Source organism: Oncorhynchus mykiss, chromosome 1 (assembly GCF_057628025.1).
Source record: "Oncorhynchus mykiss isolate SJ-2025 chromosome 1, ASM5762802v1, whole genome shotgun sequence".
Taxonomy (NCBI): Eukaryota; Metazoa; Chordata; class Actinopteri; order Salmoniformes; family Salmonidae; genus Oncorhynchus; species Oncorhynchus mykiss.
The window spans coordinates 61,763,327-61,789,816 of NC_143022.1; the positions used below are offsets into that span (position 1 = coordinate 61,763,327).

Genomic DNA, 26,490 nt, shown 5'->3' on the forward strand with positions numbered 1-26,490 from the left:
GAATACCATTGTAAAAAATAATAGACAGTATTCAGAATCCCCATCTTTGCAGGAAGGTCCATAGAGGGACGTTTTAATGGTTTTGTTCTCTTACAGTCAAATCAGTAATTTTATATCCTGGAATGACAGCATGTCAGCTATATTCAAACATAAATCAATGATTACTCAGTAGCGGTCCAATTAAGAGACACTTATTTTAGCACTTGCTACTGCAGGGTTTTTGTGATAAACTACCGCTAGAAGGCACTAAAGCACCATGTTGCATATGCATTGAGGAATTGTTCTGCCAATACCGTGCCGTAATCAAACTTTTTAGTGCCTGCAACTGCATGGACTGGCATAGCCCAGCTATGCTGCTTGTGTCTTTGACTTGATCCAGTCAAGGTAATGGGAGACCCGTGCGTAGACCCCAGGCTTGTTCTTCAACCCACACTGGTCTCCCCAGCTCACTATACCGTAGATGAAATGGGAGCTCTCCTTGTTACACGTCAGTGGCCCTCCAGAGTCACCCTGTCAGTCACACGGAGTGTTCATTAAACATTTTCAAACCATTCAATACCAAACACATGAAGTAATCTCAATCCAATCCTAATTCAATCCCCCAAAATGATGCTTTATGTGATATCGTACCGTACTCCGTCAGAGTTGGTCTCAAAGCATCTCCCAAACACAGCATTGAGTCATCAATCCACCCCAATCAACTCACTGACCTGGCAGGAGTCCACTCCTCCCTGCAGGTAACCGGCACAAAACATGGTGTTGTCTATGGCGCTTCCATAGACTTTGCTGCTTGAGCAGCTCTCCTGGCTGATCAGCAGCACCTGGGCATCCAGTAGGTGGTTGGAGCCGTAGTCAGCTACGGGGGAGCAGAAGAGTGATAGTGAAGGGAAAATAATAGTTCACACACTGAGGAATTCTAGAAAGTAGAGAAAGAGAACAACAAGTATATAACAGATGTTTGCAAGCACACATAAAATACCCATGTAATATGATCAGATTCCATTTGATTGAATTCAGTTACATTTTTATATAACACATGACTAGTGTACATGCACATGATACGAGTAATATAATTAAATAAATATTCTGTGGGCATGATGACAACATGGGTACATGCACATTGTACATGAACATGAGGAAATGCAGTAGAGCCTGCTCTTACAGTCCTCAGTAGCGCCCCATCCAGAGATGGTGCACTCAGTCCCATCAGGGAATAGGCTATCAGGCAAGCAGGCTGCCTTCACAAACTGGCTCTCTCTGGCACAGTGACCATCTGTGGCTTTCAGCTTCAGCACCGCTTTGGGTCAGAAAGGAAATTTATATTATGGTACATTGACTTTGCAGTCACTAAAATATAACAATCAGGGATGGAATTTCATTTCAATTTCAGAACTATTTTAATTGGGATTTCTTCACAGTTACAATGTAAGCAATGATTTAATCATATTGCACGTGATATTATACATTCAAATATAATATGGGAACATGTTTTTTTTAAAGGAGGTAGGAATGTATAGACCCATATAAAATACAAAGTATAAATAGGATCAATTTAATTTATATGCAGTAAATTATATTCAAAAAGTTTACTGAAATTCTTATTCCAATTGTTCCTTATTTGAATTGGAGATTGTAGTTTTTCGGTTTTCTTCCTCAATTGACTGAATTGATCCCAACCCTTAATAACAATAAACCATCCTTAAGGAAATCTTGACATGCAAACTACAATAAACAGAGCTTTGAGAAAGAGCAAGTGCAAATATCACCTATGTCATTGTAAACAGCTGTGGGTGTCTCCTTGTAATTCTCATGCCTTGTAGCTTTCTCCACTGTGATCGTCTGCCCAATGGGCACATCTTTTCCTAGAGTCAGACTCCCAGCCACCACCTGCATCTGGTCCTTTGGATCACTGGTCCAACACAAACACAATGTAGGGTTGCAAAAATTACTTGCAGTGATCCATGGGATTGATATACAGTGCATTCGGAAAGTATTCAGACCCCTTCACTTTTTTCACATTTTGTTACGTTACAGCCTTATTTTAAAATGGATTAAATACATTTATTTCCTCAACAACCTACACACAATACCCCGTGAATAGTTTTCTTGAAATTCTTTGCAAATGTATTAAAAATTTAAAACCTAATTTTAATTTTAATACCTTATTTACATAAGTATTCCGAAAATTTGCTATGAGACTCAAAATTTTGCTCAGGTGCATCCTGTTTCCATTGATCATCCTTCAGATGTATCTACAACTTTATTGGAGTCCACCTGTCGTAAATTCAATTGACTGGACATGATTTGGAAAGGCGCATACCTGCCTATAAAAGGTCACACAGTTGACAGTGCATGTCAGAGCAAAAACCAAGCCATGAGATTTAAGGAATTGTCCGTAGAGCTCAGAGACAGGATTGTGTCGAGGCACAGATCAGGGGAACCACCAAGCTGATAGAGTCATACCCAAGAAGACTTGAGGCTGTAATCGATGCCAAAGGTGCTTCAACAAAGTACTGAGTAAATGGTGTGAATACTTATGTAAATGTGTTAGCAGTTTTTGTTTTGTCAATATGGACTATTGTGTGTAGATTGATAAGGGAATAAGCTATTTTATCCCATTTTAGAATAAGGCTGTAAGGGACTGCAGTGATGCTTCTTGGACTGAAATGCAGTGCCTTAGACCACTGTGCCATTCGGGATGCAGGCTGTAACACAACAAAATGTGGGGGGTGTGAATAATTTCTGAAGGTACATGCATCCATAAGGACCAACGAAAGAACCCATACAATATAGACCACTGACATAGTGTATATACAGTACAGTGTATCTCTGGGTACACTATGTCAGTGGTCTATATTGTATGGGTTCATGCGTATTATAAATAATAATGTGCAAATATTGTACACTCCAGATGTGCAAAACTCTTAGAGACTTACCTATTAAGACCCACAGCTGTAATCGCTGCCAAAGGTGATTCTAACATTTATTGACTCAGGGGTGTGAATACTTATGTAAATTGGGGTTTTCTGTATTTCATTTTCAGTACATTTGCAAACATTTAAAAAAACATGTTTTAACTTTGTCATTATGGGGTATAGATGGGTGAAGAAAAAAAATATTGAATCCATTTTCAATTTAGGCTGAAACACAACAAAATGTGGAACAAGTCAAGGTGTATGAATACTTTCTGAAGGCACTGTATTATAGTTATACTCACATGCAGTGGCCGGCAGTCAGAGCCCAGCAGCTATCGATGAGCACCGCTCCACAGATGTGCCTGTATGCCTGGCTGGAGCCCTTGGGTCGGACCTGCAGGGACAGCTGCCAGGGTTGGGCTCCAGGGACGGCCTTCAAGCCTCCGTAGATCCTGGTGATGGCCTTCTTCGGCTGGGGCTTTCCACAGGTGGTGAACTGCTTATCAGAGGTGGGGCTAGCTGTGGTCTGTCGTGGGGCTCCACTGGGCTTTGGCGCTGTAGGTTTCTCTGGACCCGCTGAGGGTTTGGCCGGTGTTGGTTCAGCCTTGGGTGTTGTAGTAGTAGTTGTAGTAGTGGTTTTGGGACGAGTAGTAGGCTTGATAGTTGTAGTAGTTGTAGTAGTGGGCTTCGGACCAGTAGTAGGCTTAGGACCAGCATCTGTTGTGACCATGGCTGAAAGAATTCAGTACAATTTTACTCGTGCTTCTACATCTGCATTGCTTGCTGTTTGGGGTTTTAGGTTGGGTTTCTGCATAGCACTTTGTGACATCGGCTGATGTAAAAAGGGCTTTGTGAATACATTTGATTGATTTGATTGACTTATCCCCGCGGGATAAACTATTTGGCCTGATGTTCACTTCCTGTCCATATAGGCAGCTGTCAGAGATATGATATTTAATGCTGACCTGTGGGCTTAGCACACTCCCTAACGCCACAGTGATCCCACAGCAGCACCCGCCCTCTTCTTATGAAGCACCATGGCTGAGTGTCACCATCTGGGTTTCTGGACCAATCAATACACAACAGTAAACAAGATAGTTAGCTGTATAAAGCAATATGTTTAAGTGTGAGAGAGATGAGTATACACTACCGTTCAAAAGTTTGGGGTCACTTAGAAATGTTCTTGTTTTTTTGTCATTTAAAATAACATCAAATTGATCAGAAATACAGTGTAGACATTGTTAATGTTGTAAATGACTATTGTAGCTGGAAACTGCAGATTTCTTATGGAATATCTACATGTGCGCACAGAGGCCCATTATCAGCAACCATCACTCCTGTATTCCAATGGCACGTTGTGTTAGCTAATCCAAGTTTATCATTTTAAAAGGCTAATTGATCATTAGAAAACTATTTTGCAATTATGTTAGCACAGCTGAAAACTGTTTTGCTGATTTAAAGGAGCAATAAAACTGTCCTTCTTTAGACTAGTTGAGTATCTGGAGCATCAGCATTTGTGGGTTCCATTACAGGCTCAAAATGGCCAGAATCAAAGACCTTTCTTCTGAAACTCGTCAGTCTATTCTTGTTCTGAGAAATGAAGGCTATTCCATGTGAGAAATTACCAAGAAACTGAAGATCTTGTACAATGCTGTGCATTACTCCCTACACAGAACAGCGCAAACTGGCTCTAACCAGAATAGAAAGAGGAGTGGGAGGCCCCGGTGCACAACTGAGCAAGAGGACAAGTAGTTTGGGAGACAGACGCCTCACAAGTCCTCAACTGACAACTTCATGAAATAGTACCCGCAAAACATCAGTTTCAGCGTCAACAGTGAAGAGGCGACTCCGGGATGCTGGCCTAGTGACTAGGTTATTTTATCCATCTTAATCTTTTATTTTTATTGGCCAGTCTGAGATATGGCTTTTTCTTTGCAACTCTGCTTAGAAGGCCAGCATCCCGGAGTCGCATACTATACTGATCTTATCTAAAAGGATAAACTGATCCTACATCATCACTCATACTCTGAGACTCTATGTGAATATGTGCCCAGACCTGCAGAAGTTATGAGGGCCTAGTCCATCGTCATCCTCAAAGTCATTGAAGGGATCAGAGCCTTTCTCCAGGATGAAATGGGAGTTCCAGTAGAGACATTCCTCTCCATAATCTGTCTCACTCACATTGCCGCGATATGACTCCCCGTCATCCTTGAGCTTGTAACAGTCATCTGGGCCTAGTCAAGATTATGACATTTACATCCAGTCAGTATACCAGGAACGGTTTGACCATTCTATTTAAATTCTCTCAATTCAGTAAACTGAAATTCCAATTCCCATTTTTTTGGGGGGGCTGACTGAAGAGATGGAATGTACTGTATTTATTTACCAACATTACAGAAACGTCCACTGAAGCCTTCTGGGCAGAGGCAGTCAAAGTCCATGCCATCCTTGACGCACAAGCCTCCATTCTTACAGGGGTTAGGCTGACACACCGCAACTGGAAAAGGAATGTGATTACAGAAGCATCATGCTTAGCTAAAAATGACCAACAAATTCCATAGTATACATTGCTATTTTCTCACATTACCAAAAAAAAAAAATGAAAGAGGATAATAATTTGAATAATTTGTGAGGACAATTCAGAGGCAAGAGGTCAGGAGGGCTCTCACGTGATTTGCAGTCTGGGGGCAGGAAGGGCTGCTTGCACTTGCACGCGTAGAAAGGTGGTTTAGAGGTCAACACACACTCGCCACGACCACATGTGCCCCTCTTACACCTTTTGGGCCCTGTAAGAACAATTCAGATTCACATCGGTTTATTTCTCACTACATCTGACTGTATCCGCAAGGCAAATGTGGCATAATCTTTGTCGTAAATAATGTTGGTCTAAAAACGATTTAAAATCTACTATACAAGCCAAGGACTAAAGTATAAAGCTTTTTCAATTTATGGAGCCTCTTTTCCCTTTCCTACCTTTCTGGCACTTCTTGCCCTTGAATGGCTTGGGGCAGTCACATTTGAACCTTCTCTTTCCCTTCTCCTCACACACACCGTCATTGAGGCAAGGGTTTGGGTTGCATTGGCCTGCAATATGAACAACACAAGGGGAGGAGGAAGGCTTTTACATGAGCAGTTTCAAACAGTGATTGATTTAGACTCGGCATCAACTTTAGACTCAGTCAGTATAGACCTTAGCGTCTTCTTGTGTCCTCACAATTGTATGTCATCTGACATACTATATCTACAGTATGTTGTTTTGATAAAACTAACACTAAAGTAACATACTAATTATTTACAGTTAATTGCTGTAAATGGCAATGCACTCTGGGGGATTCTACGCGTAAACAGTAAATTATACTGTAAATCCCAAGGAAATGTTGGTTCAACAGTACATTACTGTAACTGCATAGCATTATGGGATTTGCAACTTGCAACTTTTTCAAACAATTCTGAGTGATAGGATTGAGAGACATCAAGGTCTGAAGTGAACCAATCAAATAGGGTGTCTACAACATTTAAATTCTTTACAAATTTAATTACACCAAATATTACAGTGTAATGAAAACATTTAATTTTTACAGTACGGTAAATTTGTAGATTTATCAACAGTTAAATACTTTTAAGCATTATACTGCAGCATACTGTAAATTATTGTGCATTGTGGGAAAATATTGTGGGCCGGGAAAGAATTGCTGTATTTTGAATGGTACTGTAATTCCACCCCACATAATCTTTGGGGTATCAAAAATCCTTTGACCACTAGTGGTTGCGCGGTATAGTTTTTCTGGCTCATGAACATATTCTGTAGCGTGACTTGTCAGAGGCTACATTTGTGCCACCTTAACTGCTGTACCAATTTCACTGATGTGTGGTAGTAGTGCCCCAACAATTAAATGTGTATAGGGGAAAGATGGGAGTGGCAGCAAGTCTCAAACCTTTAATGGTTGAGTATTTGACATGTCCTTTGGTCTGTTTTGCCATGTATTCACTACTAGTTTGGAAGCCGTTGTTTAGTCCTCTGATAGTGCAATTGATAGAAAAGACCAAACAAGACTTCCAAACTGGCATTCATTGATATGCTGCAATATGTAAACACATTACCAATTGCATACAATTACGGTAAAATACTGTCAAATGCAAACCCCATCTCCTCTCAATGATTTCAATTTTGTTCATTTATTATTCAGTACAATTACGGTTAAAAGATTAGTAATGCACTGTACATCTGTTTTATGGTAACTTACAGGCAGCCAGTTGCCTGCAAGTTAGCATTAAAACAACAATATAAAATATCACAATATCAGTATTGGATACTGTAAAATACAGTACGGTAACATACTGTCATTTTTTTTTTTTTTTTACAGTAACCTTCAGGCATCTTGCTGCCTTTAAGTTATGGTAAAAACAGCAGGGAAGGTTTTACAATGTAGTGCATGTCATAAGACAATTTCTTCTTCACATCTCACCATCTGGTTCTTGGAGTTCATAAAGCCAGTCAGGATCATCACTATCGTCCTCACCTGGTTCGTCTACGATCTCAAAGAATGGATCTAGAGCGGAGATACACTATCAAACATTGTCGTGTCACATGGTCTAGCTCTCCCTCTCCCTCTTCCCCTCTCTCTTTATGTCTGTGTGTGTGCATGCGTGTGAAAGCATATTGTGAAAGCCTATACTATTGTGCATTATGAATAAATAATATGAATAAATATGAATAATAATAATATATGAATAAATCATATGTTTACCCTTCAGAATATCCTCGTGTCTTCTGTACTTTCTTTCAGGCTTTTTGCTGTGTTTTTCCGGTTTCGGATGTTTTCCATGCTTCTCTTGTTTACGTAACTGAATAAAAGATGTCATCATTCTTCTTTCAACCAAGTAACATTATGGACAGTAGTAGCATTTACTACATTTGTATTTTACCAGTGCAACAGTAGGCCTAATGCCAGCACTCATGCAATATTTGCCAAACTGCAAAACTTGTAAACAACACATCTTTTAGATTTTATTAAACACAGCAAAATAAACAATTAAACAACTGGAAAAATGTTGTACTGGAGAGCAAACACATTCGACAGGCATCTACTCTAAACTTGCAACTCTAAACTATCACCCTTTTATTCCTGATATTTACTGCAAAAGAAAATCAAATGAGTAGAATACCTACTTGAACAGGTAGAATTAGCAATACAAGGAAGAGGCAGAAGAAAAGAGGCTTGGAGTTCATGATGGCAGTGATTGTGTGCGGCTAGAAGAGTAATTCTGTCAGATCACCCACATCATTTCCCAACCATTTGTGTGGGAAGACTAACCTTTGTATGCACAGAGTGCTTTGGCATCTAGGTCTCTCACCGCTCACTACCGTTCTATTGACTAAGGGGGTGTCAGAGGTGTCAGAGTTTTTTTTTTCATTTAAAGAGAGCTTACCTTAAAACACATATAATAAACAAACATACACATTATCTGCAACTCTAACAGTAAGTGATTCATCAATTCAGGCAACACTGACCTAGATTGTTTGTGAAAATATAGTTAGCACATAGGACTAGTCATTTACTATTGGATATTACCATTAGAGCTCAGAGATCCTATTTACAAAGAGAGATTGTTTTTTGTTTGAGTGTAGACTTTGGATTCACATCACATGTTAGCTGTGTAGGCTACTCTCCAGGGGCATGAAGTTTATTTTACGGCAAATCTTCCTTCTGTGGCCCTGTCTGGTTTACAGAGCAGCAATATATATATATATATATATATATATATATATATATATATATATTTATTTGATAGCTAAAACCACTAATACTTTGGTTAGAACGATATGGACTTCTCTAAAACTGGAACCACAATACATTTAAAAGGATCTTGATCCTCCCCTTCTACCTCGAAACAGCACCTTAAATCCAGTCATTAATAGATTACATAATGCATATTTAAGTACTTGTATAGATAAAAGAGCAGCAACATGAGAAATTGTCAAATAACATCGCTGACTAAATGCTGATGATCCAATGATAAAGCCTTTAAGAGTCAGTAGGAGCATCATAAGAAGCAGAGTCAGCATTCCTGGGCATTCTGGAAAGCACTAGGAGGTGCGTTACAGATCACAATGGGTTTGGTGTTTGTACCATTGTGATCGTGACCTGAGCACAACGCCAGGTGGAGACAGTCCCTGAAAGCCCCTGCGCAGAATGAGAACAGAGGGGTCATGCTGTCCGCCCCCAGGAAAGACACCAGGCCCCCTGGGAAACTACATAGCACCCCAATACGGCTGAAGTGTTTTGTGACAGGCAGCTGGTGGGGCACCCCACTGTGCCAGGCTGTGTACTCCCCATCAAAGAACTCCACAGCCCAGGAGTCAGAGCCACGGCCCAGCCAACAGTCCTCAGCTCTGCCCTTGCGGGAGATGGTGGGGTAGGTGAGGCCCAGCTCCCAGTACGTCTTACCAGCCACATCTATCTCCCAGTAGTGACGCCCAGAGCTGAAACCCTGCAGGCTGATCACGTTGAGGGTGGTGTCAAAGCGGCCCGGGAGCTCTGGTAGTTCCTGCCAGGTGTCTGTGTAGGTGGCACTGTCACCGCGTGGGGAAATTATCAGCTTAGGGTGCGCTGTCTCTGGGTCCAGGGAAACCTCTGTGGAATCTGGGGACAGATGTGTATTTTTACCATGAGAAATGACAATATTTAAAAGAAAATATTCTCACTGGCTGGGTGTGGCGAGCCATAACCGCTTTGTGCTGATAAAAATTTGAAATCACAGAGTTTTAGGTTTTAAAATCAAATCAGATTTTATTTGTCACATGCACCAAATACAACGTGTGTAGACTTTACAGTGAAATGCTTGCTTACTAGCCCTTCCTATTGATGCAGAGTTTAAAAATATCAATACAATGAAAAATAGTAACACGAGGAATAAAATACACAAGAATGGATCTACAGGTATATACAGGGAGTACCAGTACTAGATCAATGTGCAGGGTTACAAAGTGTAACTTTTTCCACATTTTGTTGTGTTACAGCCTGAATTGAAAATAGATTAAATTGAGATTTTGTGTCACTGGCCTACACACAATACCCCATTATGTCAAAGTGGACTCATCCCCAGTGATGTACTGGGCTGTCCTCACCACCCTATGTAGCACTTGGCAGTGCACTTGACATACCAAGCTGTGATGCAGCCAGTCAAGACACTCTTGATGGTGCAGCTGTAGAATTTGTTGGGGACCTTGGGGCCCATGCCAAAAATGTTCAGCCTATTATGCCCTCTTCTTGACTGTGCGAGTGTGTGTGGACCATGTTAAGTCCTTAGTGATGTGGACACCAAGGAACTTGAAGCTCTTGACCAGCCCTGTCAATGTGTATGGGGATGTGCTCTCCCCTCTTTCCCCTATAGTCCACGATCAGCTTCTTGGTCTTACTGACTTTGAAGGAGAGGTTGTGCTGGCACCACACTGCCAAGTCTCTTACATCCTCCCTGTAGGCTGTCTCATCGCCTTCGGTGAGACACTGTTGTGTCATCAGACAAATTGATGATGGAGTCATGCGTGGCCAATCAGTTGTGGGTGAACAGGGAGTACTAGAGGGGACTAAGCACACAACCCTGAAGGACACCCTGTTCAGGGTCAGCGTGGCGGAGGTGTTGTTGCCTACCCTTACCACCTGAGGGTGACCCTTCAGGAAATCCAGGATCCAGTTGCAGAGGGAGGTGTTCAGTTCCAGCATCCCCAGCTTGGTGATGAGCTTGGAGGGAACTATGGTGTGGACACTGAGCTGTATGACAGCATTCTAGCATAGTTATTTCCCCTCTTGTCACGGTGGGAGAGGGCAGTGTGAGGTACAATTGAGATTGCATTTTTAGGTTCAAAAACATGCTGCATGTTAAAATGGCTTACCCACACATACATTATAGATGTAACACATCTATAACGAAATAACTCTGACAGACCTCTGGGTGTAAAAAAAGAACCTGCCTATCTCGCTTCAAGTGTGATTGACATCACATCTTATGAATGAAATCATTAAAAATGAAAAGACTTCATGGAATACTAAGGGAACTCACAGCTCTTGATGAGTCTCTTGGTGATGGGGGTCTGGGAGCGTATGAGTAGCAGCATGTTGTTGGTGAGGCTGAGGATCTGGTCAGCTTTAGGCTCATCCAAGTTCACTTTGCTGGGATCTGTCCTGCTCAGCAGATCTATCACTCTGGGTGAGAGAAGACAGACATCAATATTTACTGCAGGAGCCATCACATGAACAGTGACAGTTCATGATCAATAATGATGATTGAAAACATATTTGTCAATCACAGGTTTCCCTAAAAAATATTTGTATCTGATTTGCATGTGGTATAAGAAACAAACAATTTATCTGGATCAAATGACATACCTGCCAACTATCTCAGTGTCCTGGAGAAGATGGGTAGGAAATAAAGATAGTGACAATGAATAGGCAGTTCACAATATGTACATATCATAGTTACATCCATCATCAATATCCATTGAATGAGTTCATGTTAAATAGAACCGAAGAGCCAAATCACCAGTGAATAAGGCAGTAGAAAGTCCTTCTGGGCCAGCTCAGCTGTGAGCCTGGCCAGATCCTGCTCTATCTCCTGAATGATGGTGCAGTTCTTCTCCATCAGGTCCTCCAGGGCTGTGACTGCAGCTCTCTCCTCCATCTCCAGGTGGGTTAGAGTCATCCCCAGGTCCTCATCCAGAACCCTCTGGATGTCCTCATACTTCTTCCTTATACTCTCCCTCATTGCTGATGACTTTTTCTGGTTGGGTGACACAGACTCAATCAGTGTGAAAGTCATTGCAACATATCCCATCTTAGAGCTTCATGTGCACATGCTTTGAGAGTTTTTTTTTAGCACAAATAGACACCATTGAAATATAGATATGAGATGTGACCACAGAAATATAAAGCAACACTTCCTTTTAAGGGATCCTTACAGTGTAATTGCATGGATAATTACTCTGTGACAAGCATTGAAGGTAATTGTAATAACTCACAGTTCCACTGTAATATCAACAGGTCATCAATTGCATTCTGTAATTGCGGAGGTGTAACAACGAATGCATGTTACAATGCTTGTTACAAATGGTCAAGTTTTCACTAACTTCACCAGTGTTTTGTTTCTTCTCAGCTTCATCCGAGGGTATAATCTCTTGTGGACAGATGCGCTGGGTGTCCCGAGATGACATAAACTCTGATTTCCTATCTGTGAATGCACACTCTTCAAAATGTCCACTCAATATTGTTGCTAGCACTTGCCCCCAAACAGTGTACCATCTGGGTTAACTTCTTGGTGACAGGGGGCAGTATTTTCACGTCCAGATGAAATGCATGCCCAAATTCAACTACCTGCTACTCATCCCCAGAAGATAAGATATGCATATAATTAGTAGATTTGGATAGAAAACCCTCTGAAATTTCTAAAACTGTTTAAATCATATCTGTGAGTATAACAGAACTTATTTAGCAGGCGAAACCCTGAGGACAAACCATTCAGATATTTGTTTTTATTGAGGTCACTCTCTTTTCAATGAGTTTCATTGGGAATCCAGATTTCTAAGGGACCTTCTTGCAGTTACTATCGCTTCCACTGGATGTCAACAGTCTTTAGAAATTGGTTGAGGTTATTCCTTTGTGTAATGAAGAAGGACGGCCATCTTGAACGAGGGTCACTTGAAGTGTACTGTTAGATAGAGGCGCGTCACCAGAAAGCTAGCTACAGTTTGTTTTCCTCCTGTATTGAACACAGATTATCCCGTCTTCAATTTGATCAATTATTTACGTTAAAAAATACCTGAAGTTGTATTACAAAAGTAGCTTGAAATGTTTTGGCAAAGTTTACTACAGGTAACTTTTGGAACCGGTGTTTTTCTGGATCAAACGCGCCATAACATATATCGCCGGAATTAGTCGAACAAAAGGACCATTTGTGATGTTTATGGGACATATTGGAGTGCCAACAAAAGAAGCTTGTCAAAGGTAAGGCATGAATTATATTTTTATTTCTGCGTTTTGTGTCGCGTCGCGCCTGCAGGGTTGCAATATGGTTTCTCTCTTTGTTTATGGAGGTGCTATCCTCAGATAATAGCATTGTTTGCTTTCGCCAAATAGCCTTTTTGAAATCTGACATGTTGGCTGGATTCACAACAAGTGTAGCTTTAATTTGCTATCTTGTATGTGTGATTTAATGAAAGTTTGATTTTTATAGTAATTTATTTGAATTTGGCACTCTGCATTTTCCCTGGCTTTTGGCCAGGTGTGATGCTAGCGTCCCACATATCCCAGAGAGGTTATTAACTTGGTTGAGTTTACAAAACAGATAAGATATAGGTCAACCTCACTAACTGGGGTCTACCATACGGGTGTCATCCTCAAGTGGGTGTCATCCTCAAGTGGAATAATAAACACACAAGTACATGTAAAAGTACAATGTAATTACTAGGTGTTACACAGGATTTAGCTAGTTAAAATTAAGTGTATCTTGAGGGGTACTTACTTGTAAATATTGTAGTTAATGTATAGTGCATTCGGAAAGTATTCAGACAGCTTGACTTATCCCACATTTTGCTACGTTACAGCCTTATTCTAATTAAATGTATTTCCTCATCAATTTACACACAATACCCCATAATGACAAAGCATAAAACAAGTTTTTAGAAATGTCTACAAATTTATAAAAAATTTAATACAAAAATACCTTAAGTATTCAGAACCTTTGCTATGAGACTCGAAATTGAGCTCAGGTGCATCCTGTTCCCATTGATTATCCTTGAGATGTTTCTACAACTTGATTGGAGTCCACCTGTGCTAAATTCAATTGATTGGACATGATTTTTAAAGGCACACACCTGTCTATATAAGGTCCTACAGTTGACAGTGCATGTCAGAGAAAAAACCAAGCCATGCGGTCGAAGGTATTGTCCGCTAAGCTATAGGACTGTTTTGCTAGTACAGACTGGAATATGTTCCGGGATTCTTTCGATGGCATTGAGGAGTACACCACATCAGTCACTGGCTTCATCAATAAGTGCATCGATAACGTCGTCCCCACAGTTACCGTATGTACATACCCCAATCAGAAGTCATGGATTACAGGCAACAGCCACACTGAACTAAAGAATAGAAGCGGAACTCTAACCCGGGTGCTAAGAAGAAATCCCACTATGACCTCCGACGAACCATCAAACAGGCAAACTGTGAATACAGGACTAAGATTGAATACTACACCGGCTCTGATGCTCGTTGGATGTGGCAGTGCTTGCAAACTACTACGGACTACAAAGGGAAGCACAGCCGCGAGCTGCCCAGTTACACAAACCTACCAGACGAGCTAAATAACGTCTATGCTAGCTTTGAGGCAAGCAACACTGAAGCATGCAAGAGAGCATGCGTTCAAAACCATAGTGCCCTCAAAGCTCATCACTAAACTAAGGACTCTGGGACTAAATACCTCCCTCTACAACTGGATCCTGGACTTCCTGACGGGCCGCACCATGGTGGTAAGGGTAGGTAACAACACATCTGCCATTTTGGTCCTCAACACAGGGGCCTCTCAGGAGTGAGTGCTCAGTCCCCTCCTGTACTCCCTGTTTACCCATGACTGCATGGCCAAGTACAACTCCAACACCATCATTAAGTTTGCCGACAACACAACATTTGTAGGCCTGATCACTGACAACGATGAGACAGCCTATAGGGGGGTGGTCAGAGACCTGGCAGTGTGAGGTCACGATAACAACCTCTCCCTCAAAGAGACCAAGACAAAGGAGATGATTGTGGACTACAGAAAAAGGAAGACAGAGTACGCCCCCATTCTCCTTGACAGGGCTGTACTGGAGCAGGTTGAGAGCTTCAAGTTCCTTGGTGTCCACATCACCAACAAACTATCATGGTCCAAACACACCAAGACAGTCGTGAAGTTCTACAGCTGCACCATCGAGCGCATCCTGACTGGTTACATCACCACCTGGTATGGCAGCTGCTCATCCTCCGACTACAAGGCAATACAGAGGGTAGTGCGTACGGCCCAGTACATCACTGGGGCCAAACTTCCTGCCATCCAGGACCTCTATACCAGGTGGTGTCAGAGGGACACCCAAAAAATTGCCATGTACTCCAGCCACCCTAGTTGTAGACTGTTCTCTCTGCTACCGCACGGCAAGCGGTACCGGAATGCCAAGTCTAGGTCAAAAGGCTTCATAACAGCTTCTACCCCCAAGCCATAAGACTCTTTAATAGTTAATCAAATGGCTATCCGGACTATTTGCATTGTCCCCACCCCACCCTCCAGTTTTACGCTGCTGCTACTCTCTGTTTATTTTCCATGCATAGTCACTTTACCTCTACCTACATGTACACATTACGTCAATTACTTCAATTAACCGGTGCCCCCTGCACATTGACTCTGTACCGGAATCCCATGTATATAGCCACACTGCTATTATTTTATTGTTGCTCCTTAATTTTTTGTTATATTTCTTCTTCTTTTCTCTTAATACTGTATTGCCAGTTAAAGGCTTGTAAGTGTTTCACTGTAAGGTTGTTGTATTCGGTGCATGTGACAAATAAAATGTGATTTGATTTGTTTTGATTAGAACTCCGGGACAGGATTGTGTCGAGGCACAGATCTGGGGAAGGGATTCCAAAAATTATTCTGCAGCATTGATTCCCAAGAAGGTTCCCAAGAACACAGTGGCCTCCATCCATTTGTTTCTCATTGCTCGCTTATTTTTGAGCTACAGCCATCTTCGTTTCCTTCAGACAGATCGAAGGAAGCGTATATTATTACACTAATGTCGGGAAGGGCGCTCTCCTGGGCTACGGCAGTTTGGGAGCAACAATCTGCCATTTGTGGGCATCTGGAGGAATGCGGTTTCCGGGAGAAAGGCGGCCAGTAAAGTGCTTGACTTACATCAAAACTCCCATAGTGTGGCAGACTATGCGGTTGATTTTTGTGCGTTGGCCGTCGAGAGTTCCTGGAATCTGGAGTGTCTTTTCAATACTTTTTTGCACAGATTATCTGAGGATGTAAAGGATGAGCTAGCTGCTCAGGAATTTCCGATGGATTTCGACTCCCTTGTCGCCCTTACCATTAAAATTGATGGACGCCTAAGGGAACGGAAGAGTGAGAGGAGGTCTGGTCTCAGGCACACTCGTGCACCCGCTATGGCGTGTTCACCTCCAAGGGAATCCGGAAGTTTCCGAAGGCAGCTCTTCCGAGAGGATTTGAAGTCACCCAATCCCTCTCGAGAATCTACAACTGGTGAGTTGGATACTCCTGAGCCCATGCAGTTGGGAAGAACTAGGCTATCAGTTTGGGAGCGCTCACGTAGAATGAATAACAACTGTTGTCTGTACTGTGGAGGGGCAGGACATTTTATAGCTACCTGCCCTATTACGGAACCTTTGTCTCTAGTGGGTACCAGTACTATGGTGAGTCAGAATGGGAGTTCCCTAATTCCCATCACCCACACACCCCTTTTTGCTTTTGTGCTGTGGGGAGACCAATCTAAGTCTCTCCGAGTGCTCATTGACTCTCACCCATAGTACTGTGCCCGTTCAATTACGGGTTTCTGGCAACCACAGTGAGACAATAGAGTTCCTCCTCATTGCATCTCCCCATGTTCCGGTTGTTTTATGATTTTCTTGGCTTCAAAAGCACAATCCAATGATAGATTGGACCACAAGCTCCATCCTGGGTTGGAGCCCATTTTGCCATTCCCACTGCCTTCAAGCAGCACAGCAAGCACAGCAAGACTGTGGATGTCTCTGCTATCCCCACAGAATACCATGACTCAAGAATCGTTACCCCCTACCTCTCCTCGGCGTTTGAACCTCTCCTGGGGGACACCATATTTTCTAAGTTGGACCTTCAAAATGCCTACCACCTGGTTCGGATACCCAAGGGGGATGATTGGAAGACAGCCTTCAACATAGCCAGTGGAAATTATGAGTACCAGGTCATGCCATTTGGAGTCACCAACGCCCCCGCTGTTTTCCAGGTTTTGGTCAATAATGTGCTTCGGGACATGCATGTGTTCTTACATGTGTTCATGTACCTTGACGACATCCTGTTTTTTCCCCCGATCTGCACAAGAACATGTTCTTCATGTCAGACAGGTCCTTCAACTCCTCCTGGGGAACCAACCGTTCCCCAGTGTGAGTTCCACTGCTCTACAATCACCTTTCTGGGATATGTCATTGCTGAGGGCAATGTTCAGATGAATCCAGAAAAGTTGAAAGCAGTGGTGGATTGGCCTCAACCAACATCCAGGCTGCGGTTTCTTGGTTTTTCAAACTTCTACCGTTGTTTCATTCGGGACTACAGCACCCTGTCAGCCACCCTCTCGGCACTCACCTCTCCCAATGTACCGTTCAAATGGTCTCCAGCTGTTGACAAAGCCTTTGTGGACCTGAAGCATCGGTTTACAACAGCACCCGTCCTCATCCATCCGGACCCTTCGCGTCAATTTGTGGTGGAAGTGGATGCTTCGGATGTTGGAGTGGGGGCCATCCTGTCCCAGCGATCAGCCCAGGACCAGACGCTTCATCCCTGTGCCTTCCTGTCCCATCGTCTCAATCCTTGTGAAAGGAACTACGATGTTGGCAACCAAGAACTCCTGGTGGTGAAGATGGCGTTGGAAGAGTGGAGGCACTGGCTGGAAGGAGCAGAACAGCCAATCCTGGTCTGGTCTGACCATAAAAACCTGGAAAATCTCCGTACAACCAAGCGCCTTAACTCCAGGCAGGCCTGGTGGGCCCTCCTGTTCACCAGATTTAACCATCTCCTATCAAAGAATGTAAAGCATGATGCCCTCTCCCGCCTATACAGTTCCTCTGCCACACCCTCAACCTCTGAAACCATTCTCCCTACCTCATGCCTTGCTGCCACTGTGGATTGGGGTATTGAGTACCTGGTCCGTGAGGCACAACGCTCCCAGCCTGGATCTGAAGGGGGCATGACAAAAATGATGTTTGTCCCTAATCCAGTCCTGTCCCGGGTCCTGGAATGGGCTCATTCCTCCAGACTGACCTGTCATCCAGGGTTCCGTCGTACACTAGGCTTCCTCCAACAACATTTCTGGTGGCCCACCTTCGTTGCCGCATGCACAGTGTGTGCTCAGAATCAAGACTCCACGGCAAGCTCCTTCAGGCCTCCTTCAGTCACTACCGGTGCCTCATCGTCCCTGGTCTCATATATCTCTTTGTCACTGGGCTCCCTCTGTCTGATGGCAACAAGGTCATTCTGACGGTAGTCGATCGGTTCTCCAAGGCCGCCCATTTCATCCCTCTCCCCAAACTTCCTTCTGCCAAGGAGACGGCCCAGCATGTCTTCCGGATACATGGACTCCCAGTAGACATGGACTCCAGTAGATATGGTGTCCGATCAGGGTTCTCATCTCAGTTCTGGAAGCCATTCTGAAAACTTATTGGGTCGTCGGCCAGTCGGTCATCCGGATTCCATCCCAAAACTAACGGTCAGTTCGGAGCGAGCCAACCAAGACCTGGAGACCACGTTAAGGTGCCTGGTCTCAACCAACCCAACTACCTGGAGCCGTCAACTGGACTGGGTGGAGTATGCCCGGAACACCCTTCCCAGTTCTGCCATGGGACTCTCCCCTTTCGAGTGCTCCATGGGGTATCAGCCTCCACTCTTCCCGGAACAAGAGCAGGAGGTCAGCGTACCCTTGGCCCAGATGTTTGTCTTCCGCTGTCGACGTACCTGTAAAAGATCCAGGGCTGCTATTCTCAAGATCAACTACAGGGATCGTCGACAAGCGAACCATCGCCGGACCTCAGGTCCCCGCTACCTCATTGGGCAGAGGGTATGGCTTTCCACTCGGGATCTCGCAAGCTGTCTCCCCGGTTCATTGGTCCTTTTCCCATCTCCAAAGTCCTGAGTTCCACTGCTGTCCGTCTTGTGTTACCCCCGTACAATCTGATTCACTCTACCTTCCATGTGTCTAGGATTAAGCCCATGTCTCACAGTCCTTTGTTTTCTGTCTCCAGGCCCATCCCTCCCCCCCGGGTTATCGGTGGCCATCCAGCGTATATGGTGACGCGCCTCCTGAAGGTTCGACCATGGGGCAGGGGTTTCCAGTACCTGGTTGACTGGAAGGGTTATGGCCCGGAGGAGAGGTGCTGGGTCCCAGCTAAAGACATCTTGGACCCGGGCCTTCATCCCCGATTTCCACCACCGACACCATGGTCAGCCAGGTGGGGGTGGTACTGTCACGCCCTGATCTGTTTCACCTGTTCCTGTGATTGTCTCCACCCCCTCCAGGTGTCGCTTATTTTCCACAGTGTATTTATCCCTGTGTTTCCTGTCTCTCAGTGCCAGTTCATCTTGCATGTTTAGTCAAGTCATCCAGCGTGTTTTTCCCGTACTCCTTTTTATATATATATATATAATGACACATTATATAATGACACATTAAATAAACTCTTTATAGTGTTTCATTAACATTTTAGAGGTGATAAGTTGAACAGATTGGGCGTTTCCCCACACGGCTTATCTCCCCCTTTCCCTATCACGCAGTAGGTTTCACTTCCACACCTGTCATTTTTTTAAAAGAAGGCTCATTGCCTTCTTCAATCATGCAGAGACGATGAAGGTCTCGTCATTGATTTTGCTGGAAAGGGGAGAAATTGTGCTTTACAATTGTATTCATATTACAGTTGACCTGGAAGTTTATTTTTGGGGCGCTAAAATAAGGTAAATTGTACGTTACAGCACGATGTACAGAAGTGCGTTAGCTTACAGTACATTGAAAAGGACTTTACGTTACTCATAGTGTGACACAAGTAGCAAGCTAGCTAACTAACGTTAACATGCTGGTTGTGTCTCATGTAATACCCTTGAGGTACCGATACCCTGAGAACAATGTTCAAGGAAGATTAGACCATAGAGCCCAGCTAACGTTAGCTAGTTAGCTGGCGAATAGTGACCATAGCATAGCTAGATTTACAGATTTAGGTAGCTAGCTAGTCAAGTTTAGAGAATTCATCATATTGCATTGAAGGTCTATTCTGTAGATGGTAACTAGCTAGCTAAATAGCCTAGAGAAGTTATTATTATCTGGCTACAGTTAACTAGCTAGCATAACCAACACAGCTGTTAGTTATGCCAACAGAGACTTGGCCGAGTGGTGCCAGAATAACAAACTATCCCTCAATGTAACCAAGACTAAGGAGATGACTGTAGACTACAGGAAAAGGAGGACCAAGCACGCCCCCATTCTCATCGGCGGGGCTGTAGTGTAGCAGGTTGAGAGCTTCCAGTTCCTTGGTGTCCACATCACCAACAAATTAGAATGGTCCAAACACACCAAGACAGTCGTGAAGCGGGCACGTCAAAGTCTGTTCCCCCTAAGGAACCTAAAAAGATTTGGCATAGGTCGTGAGCTCCTCAAAAGGTTCTACAGCTGCAACATTGAGAGCATCCTGACTAGTTACATCACTGCCTGGTACAGCAATTGCTCGGCCTCCGACCGCGAGGCACTACAGAGGGTAGTGCGTACGGCCCAGTACATCACTGGGGCTTAGCTATCTGCCATCCAGAACCTCTACACCAGGCGTTGTCAGAGGAAGGCCCTAAAAATTGTCAAAGACCCCCAGCCACCCCAGTCATAGACTGTTCTCTCTAGTACCGCATGGCAAGCGGTACCGGATTGCCAAGTCTGGGACAAAAAGGCAGTAGGCAGCAAAAAGGCAATAGGCTTTCAATTTGTTAAGCACGAATGACTATCTCACAATTTTAACCATAACTGTTTATTCATGTGTCTAAAAATGTTTGGTTAAAATAATCTACCGATTGTCAAATACACCATTAATTGACTTAACAATTGAAAGTAATGTGAACTTGTTTTATTCATTGGGCCTAAAGACTACAGAGCCATTTATTGTGTCAGAGTTGTGTCAGTCAATGAAGTGGTTGATTTTAAATGAGCTAACTAATCACATGATTTGTGCAGGCTGAAATATAGTGCTTTAGGATATTTGATTGGGATGCTATCGGAAACGTTAAGATTTGTAACAAGCATGGTAACAAGCGTTCATTGTTACACCTCTGTAATTACAGACTGTTTTACCTCCAGTTACATGTTGTTATTACAGTTTAACTATGTATTATTACAGTTAATTACAATTCTTGTTACATACTTGTTACAAAGAAGTGTTACCAAATATAAATTCTAGAAGGGCCGAAGCCCCTCAGACCCCAACAATTTCACTGGAACTTTCATGTGTGCGTTTAATATGACTAACATGGTAGTGTGATGCGTCTGTTCACACAGATTAATCCCCATGCTGTTAGTTTACTTACAGTGATTTCAGTTTGCTTTGTGCTTAATTTCTTCATTCGGAACTTCACCGCTTCTCTTTGCCTCTTCAGACATTCCTGGTGCTTCAACAGCATCTCCTGGAGAGAGAAGGTTTCAGAATAACAAAAAAAAGAGCCAAGATGGATCCCACCAAATTCCCTCTTTTGAAGCACAGTAGCACACACCTGAGCCTGGGTCTTCATCTCCATGGTCTTACTCTAAGGGAGATGATCAGTTATACCAATGACGAAGAGCTCGGCTAATGATGCTGCCAAGTGAAGTTGTAATAAGCCAAAGACTTTTAGTCCTGTGTCAGTTAGTCTTAAATCAGTAGAGACTACTCTCATTCACGTCCATCTCTTGTGTCTGTCTGCATGTGTCTCTCTTCCTCTGTTTATAGAATGGCCTGTCTCATACATACCATACCTCTGGAGCAGCAGAGTGATTTAAGACACAGGCACCTGGCCCTCTAGTGTCACAAGGTTAGGTGCCAGAGCATAGTGGATAGTGTTGTGTCCGTATAAATAGAATCACTAGAACAGACATGGCCCATTCATTGAGCCAGATTGGGTGTATCCATGAGGGTGCTATCAAATTGCTGTGGTCTGAGGGGATTATCCATTCTAGTCATTCTATTTCTATGGTTATGTCAGTGGATCCCTTTTTCTCTGCCTTGGAAAGTATTCACCTTGAGCTGTCTGTCCAACTCACTCAAACACGCTATCCTGTAAATTACTCCAGACAGACCATACAGGTCATCAGGCATCTGTCTTCTAAGTTCCAGTGTCATTGTTGTAACCCTTTTCCATTATTCTAGCTTTGGATTGGTCAACCTTTGCCAATGGAAATCACTAGACGACAATGTGACATCCATCCTGATGTCACAGCTCTCCATTGACCATGCTATTTAATCCAGGACTAGGGTTAATCTGTGTCCGGGAAACCAACCCTATACGCACTTTATAACATTGAATATACTTGTGTAAATTGATCCCTGGCAAATTACTGTAAATAATATGTTTACATTCATGGTATGAGGTGCTGTAAGCAGGCTATAAGCTAACAGAGATGTTCTATCCAGTTTGATACACAGATAATCTTTAGCAACACTGTGTTTTCTCCATTCATACTTTGATTCATACCATACTTCAAAACTATAGGCCTTCTATGAGCCTGGGTGTGTGTGTATCTGTGTGTGCGTGTTTGAGAGAGAGACAGACAGACAGCTCCATGGGTGTCTGCCTCTTTATTGCCTCTTTAAGTCCAGGAAGTCCCCCGAGTACACTATGCCTGATTGGTCCCATAAAACTTGACAGGAGAGTCCTCATACTACCTCACACACTGTGTTTATTATAGTTTAATAGCTGAGAGGAGATAAACTAATACAGGTGATACCTTTGGTGTATCATACACAGGGATTTAAAGCTTTATTTTTGCTTATATTTCAATACAACAAATGGCAGTGTGGGTTTCATTTATAAAACAGTCATTTTAAATACAGTTGTTATTTTTTGTACATTTAATGTTGTATTTTTTGGGGTGGTGTTTGTTGAATATTTGTGAGTAAAATAGCAATTGCTTCTCCAATTTAACCAACAGAAAAGTAAATTGGGTCGTTTTCATGGGAGCCTGATAGGATAAACTGTTTTGTTGAAGAAGCTACCTGGGTCATATTTAATAGGCATCAAATGGAAGAAAACAAACTGAAAAAGGGAGGGACTACTTGGACTTGTCCACGCTCATTTCAGTTTCCCATTACATAACATTTTAAAATGTTGCATGCCCTAATGAATATAACCCGGATCTATATGGAAACCACATTATATTGTTTGGATTGATGGCTTTTCCAGACTCTGATGCCAGTGAGAGTAACATGGTTAGGTGCTAAGGCAAGCTGAGCAGTGTTTGAAGATTTGGACTCATATTATGTACTAGAGCCATAAAGAAATGGCAAGACCCAATATTTCCATGATGAAGACTGTAAGCCATTTGATTTGACACCAACACGGGTCTAAAATGTTTCAGCCAAAATGAGGGCAAGCTGACCATTGACTTATGAAGCTGACAGACAGACATTCCAGTTTCGCATGTGAAGAACATGTTCCATTTGGTGCCATGAGATTAAAGAAAAGGGAAGGAAAGTAAAAGCAGCTCCATTCAAAGCAAAGCGAAAAACAAAACAAAAAACAAGCGCAGCAGTAAAAAAACAAAAAAACATGACCTAATTTATAGTTCTTTCTCGTTCTTTTTCATTTTTGAACACTTAAGAAATGGGTTTATTCTATTTCCTTGTAGCATCTATCGGTTCGTTAATTATGTATTCAGTCCGTAGAGGAAGTTTAAAGTAAAAAGAGTCCATTTCGTTGCTTCCTTGAACATGTCAAAAAAGAGGGAAAGGGGGAAAATCAAAACAAATCCTACATCTATGTTACAGTGGTAGAGTAGATTGCTATCTTATGGGATGGGATGAGTGCATGCTGCTCTGACTGCTAGAAGAGCTTGGCCTTCTTTTTCATGTTGTTGCGTTTCCACAGTGGAAGCCTGTCAAATTCCTGGATCTCCATCCCAAAGATGTCAAAGAACGTTTCTGGGGCTAAGTGGCGCTAGAGTGAGAAGAGAGGTTGAGAAAAGAAGGAAGGGGGAGGGGTATGTTGTGGTTAGCATTTACGCTCCTATAAAGTCATTGAAAAACTCTCAAGAATCTATATGGAGCTATGGAGTCTGTACTTTCCTCACTAGGTTTTTGTGTAGCATTCATGCACACAAAGTAGACAATCGAGTATCTATCATCACATGCAGAAATCAAATGATACCTCCAGTCTTGTTCTGTCCACCTCCCTGGGCAGTTTAGCTCGCCCTCTACTGGTTATCGTGAGCATTTCATATGGTACGACCTTCAAAGGGAGACACTTGTCAGTAATGGTAAGGGTCTGTGCTATCTAGGCTCCTTGGAACATCCCTACCCTATCCTCTTACCTTAGCCCCTACCCATAACCCTTATTTAACCTTAACCCTAACCCTTACCGTAACCTTTTAAAATGTAAACTTCAATGGGGTAGGGAAGTCCCAAGGATCCTGGATAGCAAAGTTCGTAAAGGAAGGCAATATTGAATCAAGCTTCAAAAGGAAACTGTTGAAAGATAGACCAAGGGGCCATCACAACTGACCGAGGACCCCATTCAATCGAACGTGGATACTAGGTTTTTGAGATAAAACCAAAATGTAAAATAAAGCATTTTATGCTGTAATTATTTTATTGAGTACATGATTCCACACATTCATTGCTGCAGACAGACATATAGAGGTACCATAGAAACCGGGTATCCATGTTTGATTAGATAGGGCATCATTTTTACAGTTATAGCATGTTCAACACTGATAGTCTTGTCTGAGACAGCGCTGGGTAGGGACAAGAACTGTGACAGAAGATTGTGAGTGAGGGCTGTAAGGGCAGATGGGGCTGACTCAACTATATGGGTATCAGTTGATAGGGAGGTGCATGATGCCTGTATCGTTGTGTAGGTACATGCATTTGTGCTCTTATTATTAACAAAACATGTACACCACTGATCAAAAGTTTTAGTACACATACTCATTCAAGGTTTTCTTTACTTTTACTATTTTCTACATTTTAGAAAAATAGTGAAGACATCAAAACTATGAAATAACATTATGAATTATGTAGTAACCAAAAAAGTGTTAAACAAATCAAAATATATTTTATATTTGAGATTCTTCAAATAGCCACCCTTTGCCTTGATGACACCTTTGCACACTCTTGGCATTCTCTCAACCAGCTTCATGAGGTACTCACCTGGAATGCATTTCAATTAACAGGTGTGCCTTCTTAAAAGTACATTTGTGGAATTTCTTTCCTTCTTAAAGCATTTGAGCCAATCAGTTGTGTTGTGACAAGGCAGGGGTGGTATACAGAAGATAGCCCTATTTGGTAAAAGACCAAGTCCATATAATGGCTGGAACAGCTCAAATAAGCAAAGAGAAATGACAGGCCATCATTACTTTAAGACATGAAGGTCAGTCAATCAGGAACATTTCAAGAACTTTGAAAGTTTCTTCAAGTGCAGTCGCAAAAACCATCAAGCGCTATGATGAAACTGGCTCTCATGAGGACCGTCGCAGAAATGGAAGACCCAGAGTTCCCTCTGCTGTGAAGGATATGTTCATTCGAGTTACCAGCCTCAGAAATTGTAACCCAAATAAATGCTTCACAGAGTTCAAGTAACAGACACATCTCAACATCAGCTATGCAGAGGAGACTGTGTGAATCAGTCCTTCATGGTCAAATTGCTGTAAAGAAACCACTACTAAAGGACACCAATAATAATAAGAGACTTGCTTGGGCCAAAGAACACGAGCAATGGACATTAGACCGGTGGAAATTTGTCATTTGGTCTGGAGTCCAAATTGAAGATGTTTGGTTCCAACTGCCATGTCTTTGTGAGACGCGGTGTGGGTGAACGGATGATCTCAGCATGTGTATTTCCCACCGTAAAGCATGGAGGAGGAGGTGTTATGGTGTGGGGGTGCTTTGCTGGTGACACTGTCTGTGATTTATTTAGAATTCAAGGCACACTTAAAAAACATGGCTACCACAGCATTCTGCAGCGATTCGCCATCCCATCTAGTTTGGGCTTAGTGGGACTATCATTTGTATTTCAACAGGGCAATGACCCAACACACCTTCAAGAAGGAGAGTGATGGAGTGCTGCATCAGATGACCTGGCCTCCACAATCCCTCGACCTCAACCAAATTGAGATGGTTTGGGATGAGTTGGACCGCAGAGTAAGGGAAAAGCAGCCAAGAAGTATTCAGCATATGTGGGAACTCCTTCAAGACCTTTGGAAAAGCATTCCAGGTGAAGCTGGTTGAGAGAATGCCAAGAGTGTGCAAACCTGTCATCAATGCAAGGGTGGCTATTTGAAGAATCTCAAATATAAAATATGTTTTGATTTGTTTAACACTTTTTTGGTTACTACATGATTCCATGTGTCATTTCATAGTTTTGATGTCTTCACTATTATTCTACAATGTAGAAAATAGTAAAAATGAAGAAAAACCCTTGAATGAGTAGGTGTTCTAAAACATTTGACCGGTACTGCATATCAGTTAAAATGTGAATATGTTGGAATATCTGACTAGATAAATGGACAAGATTAGGCTACGAATTCACATTTTCAGAGAACTAACTGTGACCCTAACATTTTGTAAGTAAG

General features: G+C 42.6%; 3 protein-coding genes across 4 annotated transcripts in view; all 3 read right to left on the bottom strand.

Moving 5' to 3' along the window:
* Positions 1 to 45: 45 nt before the first annotated feature.
* LOC110525645 (factor VII-activating protease) lies at positions 46 to 8,179 on the bottom strand. Its single transcript, XM_021605965.3, has 13 exons — positions 8,086 to 8,179; positions 7,664 to 7,760; positions 7,382 to 7,465; positions 5,889 to 5,999; positions 5,585 to 5,701; positions 5,302 to 5,412; positions 4,972 to 5,149; positions 3,881 to 3,978; positions 3,218 to 3,647; positions 1,767 to 1,909; positions 1,163 to 1,297; positions 711 to 856; positions 46 to 510 (listed from the first exon to the last, which is right to left on the bottom strand). Exons 1-13 carry the CDS (start codon positions 8,143 to 8,145, stop codon positions 349 to 351), a joined length of 1,872 nt encoding a protein of 623 aa, XP_021461640.1. The 5' UTR covers positions 8,146 to 8,179; the 3' UTR covers positions 46 to 348.
* LOC110525652 (putative E3 ubiquitin-protein ligase TRIML1) lies at positions 8,086 to 21,828 on the bottom strand. Of its 2 annotated transcripts, XM_021605982.3 has the most exons (6): positions 21,441 to 21,828; positions 21,258 to 21,353; positions 11,457 to 11,693; positions 11,303 to 11,322; positions 10,977 to 11,119; positions 8,086 to 9,559 (listed from the first exon to the last, which is right to left on the bottom strand). In XM_021605982.3, the coding sequence occupies exons 1-6, from the start codon at positions 21,462 to 21,464 to the stop codon at positions 8,976 to 8,978; spliced, it is 1,104 nt and encodes a 367-aa protein (XP_021461657.1). In that variant the 5' UTR covers positions 21,465 to 21,828; the 3' UTR covers positions 8,086 to 8,975. The 2 variants fall into 2 exon arrangements, with proteins under 2 accessions (XP_021461657.1, XP_021461652.1); XM_021605977.3 differs by having other exon boundaries at positions 21,258 to 21,828.
* Positions 21,829 to 22,584: 756 nt separating this feature from the next.
* The window catches only part of ablim1a (actin binding LIM protein 1a), a 148,862-nt gene continuing 144,956 nt past the window's right edge, over positions 22,585 to 26,490 (bottom strand). Inside the window, exons 24-25 of the mRNA XM_036980837.2 lie at positions 24,069 to 24,149; positions 22,585 to 23,858 (exon numbers count right to left, since the gene is read on the bottom strand). Coding sequence (XP_036836732.2) covers positions 23,745 to 23,858; positions 24,069 to 24,149 — 195 coding nt within the window. The 3' untranslated portion in view covers positions 22,585 to 23,744. The remainder of the gene's footprint in view (positions 23,859 to 24,068; positions 24,150 to 26,490) is intronic.